This window comes from Eschrichtius robustus, chromosome 11, assembly GCF_028021215.1.
Source record: "Eschrichtius robustus isolate mEscRob2 chromosome 11, mEscRob2.pri, whole genome shotgun sequence".
Classification (NCBI taxonomy): domain Eukaryota; kingdom Metazoa; phylum Chordata; class Mammalia; order Artiodactyla; family Eschrichtiidae; genus Eschrichtius; species Eschrichtius robustus.
In genome coordinates, this window is record NC_090834.1 from 75,476,873 (window position 1) to 75,484,415 (window position 7,543).

General features: G+C 44.4%; 1 protein-coding gene across 1 annotated transcript; it reads right to left on the reverse strand.

Moving 5' to 3' along the window:
- Positions 1-1,566: 1,566 nt before the first annotated feature.
- On the reverse strand, positions 1,567-5,454 carry LOC137771263 (serum amyloid A-2 protein-like). Its single transcript, XM_068554422.1, has 4 exons — positions 5,369-5,454; positions 4,697-4,791; positions 2,245-2,383; positions 1,567-1,854 (listed from the first exon to the last, which is right to left on the reverse strand). Exons 2-4 carry the CDS (start codon positions 4,785-4,787, stop codon positions 1,692-1,694), a joined length of 393 nt encoding a protein of 130 aa, XP_068410523.1. The 5' UTR covers positions 4,788-4,791; positions 5,369-5,454; the 3' UTR covers positions 1,567-1,691.
- Positions 5,455-7,543: the final 2,089 nt, after the last annotated feature.

Consider the following 7,543-nt stretch of genomic DNA (forward strand, 5'->3'; position numbering starts at 1 on the left):
GTTTAAATTTTTTTTTTAATAACACTGCCATATTCTTTTTTTTTTCAACTTATTTTTTAAAATTTATTTATTTATTTATTTATGGCTGTGTTGGGTCTTCATTTCTGTGCGAGGGCTTTCTCTAGTTGTGGCAAGCGGGGGCCACTCTTCATCGCGGTGCGCGGGCCTTTCACTATCGCGGCCTCTCTTGTCTGGAGCACACACTCCAGACACGCAGGCTCAGTAATTGTGGCTCATGGGCCCAGTTGCTCCGCGGCATGTGGGATCCTCCCAGACCAGGGCCCAAACCCATGTCCCCTGCATTGGCAGGCAGACTCCCAACCACTGCGCCACCAGGGAAGCCCAGTTTAAATTTTTTAAAATTATTATTGGTAGTTTAGGAAATTATCAGTGGCTGAAAGTTTCTTTCAGCTTCACAACTTGTTATTGGTAATATTCTGTAAAGTTTTTTTTTTTAGCTACCTAGTTTTTTTAATTAATTAATTTATTTATTTTTGGCTGCGTTGGGTCTTCGTTGCTGAGCGCAGGCTTTCTCTAGTTGCAGAAAGTGGGGGCCACTCTTCGTTGCGGTGCGTGGGCTTCTCACTGTGGTGGCTTCTCTTGTTGCGGAGCACGGGCTCTAGGCATGCGGGCTTCAGTAGTTCTGGTGCATGGGCTCAGTAGCTGTGGTTCACAGGCTCCAGAGCGTGGCTCAGTAGTTGTGGCGTACGGGCTTAGTTCCCCGGGGGCATGTGAGATCTTCCCAGACCAGTGCTTGAACCCGTGTCCCCTGCACTGGCAGGCAGATTCTTAACCACTGTACCACCAAGCAAGTCTTGTAAAGTTCTGACTGCTTAAATTTTCCTTCGATTTTCATGGTGTCAAATTTTCCTACCCTCACAGAAAGGATGGGGATATTTTCTACTCTGCAGAATTGTTTGTACAAAAAAACAATCATTTGTTTTTTTGAAGTGTTAAATTGTCTATAGAACCATCTGGGACTGCTGTTTTCTCTGGGGGAAGATTTGATCTTTTATAATAATTATAGAATAATCCAAGTTTTCATTTCTTCTTGAGTCAGTTTTTGTAAGTTGTATTTTTCTAAGGATTTGTTGATTTTTATCAAGTTTTAAGCTTTATTGCCAAAGTTGTTCATGGTATTCTTATTATCTTTTCCATGATTTGGAACAGGGAGTTATGGACTGACAATTGGTCCATATAATGGTACATATATGGTTTATACAGTAGAGTCTGTGTTCTGGACATACAGCTGACCTGCTCTCCACATGGGTGGGTTCCACTCAGCGGATGTGGAGAGCCAACTGTACTATGGCATTTTATATGAGGCACTTAATATTTGTGGATTTTGCTATCCGCAGGGGTCCTGAAACCAATCCCCTGCAGATACCAATGGATGACTGTGTAGTTTTACCCCAAATTATTACTATTGTTTATTAGTGCGTTATCTCCTTTTTAAAAACTGTGATGTTTATTGATCATCCCCATGGTATTAAATAGGCTCATGTTCCCAAGAAGACTGTCATATGCTGTTTCCAAATGCCAAGGACAAACTGGATTTCACAAGCATTTGTTAAACATTTTTATGTGCTCTTTATCAACTATAAAGAACTACAGATACAGAATATAGCAACCTAGCTCAGCACTGTCCCCACTCCCTTGAGCCCTGTCTCCTGAGCAGAGGGAGAAGTAGCTCAGTACTTGTCGGGCAGGCCGGCAGGTCTGAAGTGATTGGGGTCTTTGCCGCTCCGGCCCCATTCATTGGCAGCCTGGTCGGCCCTCGAGTCCTCCAGTCCGTGGCCACTGTCTCCATGTTTAAAAAAGTCTGTGACTCTCGGAATACTCTCTCTGGCATCGCTGGAATGGAGGAGGGCAGGTAGGGGATTACTCCAGGGCTGACGAGCAACAGCCCACCCTCCCCATCTCTCCTCTTTCCAAGGAATCAAGGACTCTGACAGGAGCTAGGAAAGAGGGGATGAAGCCTGAGGCTGCCCGGGCTCAGCACACCTCAGCCCTGCGGGTCCCCTTATGCTGGGTGAACAGCACCCATGGGGGAGGCTTGGGAATCGTCTGTCCCACCAGCCTCGCTCTGCTCTTCAGCCACTCAGACCCCGCACAGGACACAGAGGGTGAGGGTGGATAAGAGGAGGAGAGGCCACAGCCCTACAGGAAGTTCTCCAGGGCTTGGCCCCTCCTGGCTGTCCGAGGCTCTCACACCCACCCCTGCATCCTCAGGGCCCCTGGTACCTGATCACTTTAGCAGCCCAGACGCCCCCAGGTCCCCTTTCGGCAGCGTCACGGTTGCCCCGGGCGTGGAAGTACTTGTCTGAATTTTTGTAATTGGCTTCTCTCATGTCAGAGTAGGCTCTCCACATGTCTTTAGCCCCTGGGAGGAAAAGAAAGTGATGATATGAACGTGATCACGTCTCAGCAAAATAGAGACAGAAAACATTTCCCTCCCACTGGGTCCAGATTTCAGCCTTTGACTAAGCCCTTGGAGATTATTATATTGGTTTGAAATGAATATTCCTTTACTTTTCACTTCCCTGGGTTAATGTTATGAGAATCATACTTGGTGCAAGTTTTACTCTGTTTGATTCCATCCTAAGTCTCTTGGTACTTCGTTTTTGGTTGTGTGTGATGTGTGTGAAGAGGAGGTTGGATGCTCTTTAAGGGATGTTTGGTTGTACAATGAACCTCTATCTGGAAAGATACAGGAAACCCTCTGACCAGAGTTTGAGAACAAAGGCGATTCTGAGGGAGGCTGCAGACATAGGATGCTCCCAACCTAGTCAAGGGGAGAAATCCATCCCTGTGGACAAAGTGAGGACAACTCGGTCCTGAGTACATCTGAATGTCCGGGGCATATTTGGACCTGGCCAACTGTCAAAATTCAATCAGCAGGTGATAAAGGTGAGTTCCCTAAGAGAGCTTTGGAGAAACAGGGTAATCAGATGCAGAAAAAGGGCAACCGATGCACCAGCTCTAAAGCTCAGTGTCCTCTCCAATAAAATGGAGGAGTATTGCCTCCCTCAGAGTGGTTACACGGAAGAACTGAGGAAATACACGTTTAACGGCTAAAACGTTGTAGGTGCTCAGTATACTATGACCTCTCTAATCCTTAGGAAGAGTGGGACAAAAAAAAAGAAAAAGAATGAAGATGAGGAGCAGGGAGTTATGGACAGAAGGACTCTGATCAGCTAGAATTAAATGGCAAAGTTAAAAAAAAAAACTTATCAGGACAAAGAGAAAAATCCAATGTAGAGTTATAATCAGGGTTTATATAATGACTCTATGAGATAACTTATCTTCATATTATATATTTGTCATGTCTGGCATTTGGAAAGATAGTTTTGTTGAGAGTTATGACATTCCTACTATACTTATTCCCACTGAGTTACTGATTTAAATAGATCCTTGAAGTCCAGACTTTCTTAAAAAGTATTTCCAAAATGCCTGGCATATCATGTCACCTAAGGTCAGCAAAACCAGAGGTACTGTGCACACTTCAGTGTGCATAAAAATCAACTGGGGTGCTTAATAAAGGCCAGATTTCCAGTCTCAACCCCAGGGATTGTGATTCAGGGGAAGGGTTGTGTGTGGCCCCAGGCACCTGCCTTCCACAAAGCACCCCAGACCACGGGTGATTCTCATGCAAGTGGCCCTAGAACAGCCCTTTGAAAAACACTGACCTAAGAGATGAAAAAATATTTTTAGCTGGATCTGTGAGAATTTAGATAGAATGGCCAGCAAACTCTTAAAACAATTATTCAGTAACTATCACAGAAAAATAATAACACAAAATAATTCTGTGAAATAAACATTTTTGCTACTTCACTCTGACTAGTGAGGTATATATCTCTTGCTATTGGTTTCTGGCCAGGTCTCAGCCTCAGTAGAACCATTGTCAAGGTAATTCATTGTGCCATTTATGATGGGGAGAGGAGCTCTATCAAGTTGCCTTCTAAAGGCACCACATCCCTACTATTTGCCATTTGCTCAGATACAGAGCAGGACATGTGTTCACAAATCCCTCACTCTCCCACGTGTACTCTTGTCTGGGAGGCATATAGTACCTTGGTTAATAGCAAGGTCTGGGGGAGCTCAATGTCTTGGGTTAAATCCCACTCTGCTGGAGGACTTTGTTAGGTGTCTTAATCTCTTGGTGCCTCAGTTTCTCTGGTAAGAGATAATGGTACCAACATTGCAGGACTAAAGGATTACAACATGAGGATGACAAGGAGTTCACTCATGCATGCGAAACTCTTAGAACAGTGCCTAGCAGGTATTAAAAGCTCAGGTATTTTAGTTATAATTATTAAGTGGATGGGGAGGGTGAACATTCCCCACCCATTTAATGCATCCACTTCATGGTACCTGAGACTTGGAAATGAGCCATCCCTGCTTGCCCACAAGGGGGCAGCGGAGCCCCACTTGTATTTAGGGAACATGCACCTCCGGAACCCAGATCTCTTCCTCACTCCTGCTGAAAGTTGGGGCCCAAACTCTATGTGACCTCGGGCTTGGGAATCCCAAGGGTGCAAAGCTGGCCAGAAAAACCTGGGGAAGTGCTACCACGAAAACCAAGCTCCTTTTTTTCCCTCTTATGGCCTTTGCCCTGTGGGGATGTGGCCTCTGCTCAGGTGAATCCTGGGAGCTTCAGATGCATCCTTCCCCTGACCCATCCTTTGATCCTTACCTTGACCAGCTTCCTTGAGGAATGTAGCCCATCTCTGGCTGCTGACGCCCAGGATCAGGAAGCAGAAAATGATGCCCGTGGAAAGCTTCATCCTGCTGCAGGGAGATGAGCAGACACAAACAAGGATGACTGGTCTGGGTTTTTGTTCTTGTTTTTGTTTTGTAATGTGGATACACCCTTGCATTCCAAAAATAAATTCCACTGAATTTTATCTCAATATATAGACGATAGATAGATAGCATTACAGAGGATCCAGTTCTCATTTCCGTGTGTCTCACTGGAATCCCAATGATTTCCTGTGTGAGGGATTGCAACGGGCGGGCTTTTGGTATAAACCACTTTCCAGTCCGGTCATCCCCTATCAGCCCTGAAACCCAACTGCACAGCAAGTTTCCCAAAGGCATTAGGAGTTTGGGCACTATACCTCTCTGTAATATGAGATGAGGTAAACAATGCACAAGCATTTGTAGACTGCCTGCTCTACCTATCACTGACTTCACACAGAAGAAGCATATGGAACCCCTACCCCCCAAAGTATTCACAGCTGGTGAATTCTGATTGTCCGAATAGTAGATTCAGGAAGGAAGCAGAGGGCTGGGCTGCAGCACAAGAATGCTGGTGAAGAGAGAGAATCTCCAAAGAGGAAAAGTTTGGAAAGTTCTAGCACCTCACCTTTGGCTGTGCCTTCCTGCTGAGGCTGCCGGCGAAGCTGAGCTGCCTGTGCTGCCTGCCTGGGAGACGGGGCTGGTGCTTTATATACTGACACTTGGCTAGTGGAGCAAATGAGAAGACAGGTTTGAACCAAAAGAAAAAAAAAAACAAACAAGAAAGAACGAAATTTGGGAAATCCCTCTTGACAGCATTTCAAAACAGCAGGGTTATTCTTCACACATCTAATTTTCCTGGATTGTGCAATCTGGCAACTTTCAAGAGTGTAGCAAGGTGGGCTGCTTCTATCTGTTTCCAGTCTCACTCCTGGTGGGGAAAGCTGTTTTTCCCCACATGATAATGTACTGACATTTGCTGTGAAGGGTAATCAATATGAGAAAAAAGAGTTGATTGCCTAAAGAATGTGAGGATACGGGGCAAAAGGAAGAGCAGTATGGGGCCATTGCAAGGGACAGCTCAGGATGAAGCTGGGACCCCAGGGTACAAGAGTCAGAAAGGAAGGAGATAGAAACCCAGGAAACCCGTGGGTGTAAGTCATCAGGAGGCGGAAGCGCAGCAGGGGTGGGAAGGTGGTAGAATGCCGCAGTGAGCTCGGTTTGCCGGTCTTTAAGTGGTCGTACCCGCTTGGAGAACACGACCAGAAGGTGAGGCGGTCCCGGGCTCTCTAGCCTCGAGGTGACTGTAAAGTGCAAACCACTTGCCACAGAACATAGTTGAAACAGAAAATAGGAAGAAGGCAGCAAACCCTTCAGGACAAGAGCATTAAAAATTCACCCCAGAGACAGCCTCATCTACCAGAGGGCAGACAGCAGAAGCAAGAAGAACTACAATCCTGCAGCCTGTGAAACAAAAACCACATTCACAGAAAGATAGACAAGATGAAAAGGCAGAGGGCTATGTACCAGATGAAGGAACAAGATAAAATCCCAGAAAAACAACTAAATGAAGTGGAGATAGGCAACCTTCCAGAAAAAGAATTCAGAATAATGATAGTGAAGATGATCCAGGACCTCGGAAAAACAATGGAGGCAAAGATCGAGAAGATGCAAGAAATGTTTAACAAAGACCTAGAAGAATTAAAGAACAAACAAACAGATATGAACAATACAATAACTGAAATGAAAACTACACTAGAAGGAATCAATAGCAGAATAACTGAGGCAGAAGAATGGATAAGTGACCTGGAAGACAGGATGGTGGAATTCACTGCTGCAGAACAGACTAAAGAGAAAAGAATGAAAAGAAAGGAAGACAGCCTAAGAGACCTCTGGGACAACATTAAATGCAACAACATTCACATTATAGGGGTCTCAGAAGGAGAAGAGAGAGAGAAAGGACCCAAGAAAATATTTGAAGAGATTATAGTTGAAAACTTCCCTAACATGGGAAAGGAAATAGCCACCCAAGTCCAGGAAGTACAGAGAGTCCCATACAGGATAAACCCAAGGAGAAACACACCGAGACACATAGTAATCAAACTGGCAAAAATTAAAGACAAAGAAAAATTATTGAAAGCAGCAAGGGAAAAACGACAAATAACATACAAGGGAACTCCCATAAGGTTAACAGCTGATTTCTCAGCAGAAACTCTACAAGCCAGAAGGGAGTGGCATGATATACTTAAAGTGATGAAAGGGAAGAACCTACAGCCAAGATTACTCTACCTGGCAAGGGTCTCATTCAGAATCGATGGAGAAATCAAAAGCTTAACAGACAAGCAAACGCTAAGAGAATTCAGCACCACCAAACCAGCTCTACAACAAATGCTAAAAGAACTTCTCTAAGTGGGAATCACAAGAGAAGAAAAGGACCTACAAAAACAAACCCAAAACAATTAAGAAAATGGTCATAGGAACATACATATCGATAATTACCTTAAACGTGAATGGATTAAATGCTCCAACCAAAAGACACAGGCTTGCTGAGTGGATATAAAAACAAGACCCATATATATGCTGTCTACAAGAGACCCACTTCAGACCTAGGGACACATACAGACTGAAAGTGAGGGGATGGAAAAAGATATGCCATGCAAATGGAAATCAAAAGAAAGCTGGAATAGCAATACTCATATCAGATAAAATAGACTTTAAAATAAAGAACGTTACAAGAGACAAGGAAAGACACTACATAATGATCAAGGGATCAATCCAAGAAGAAGATATAACAATTATAAAT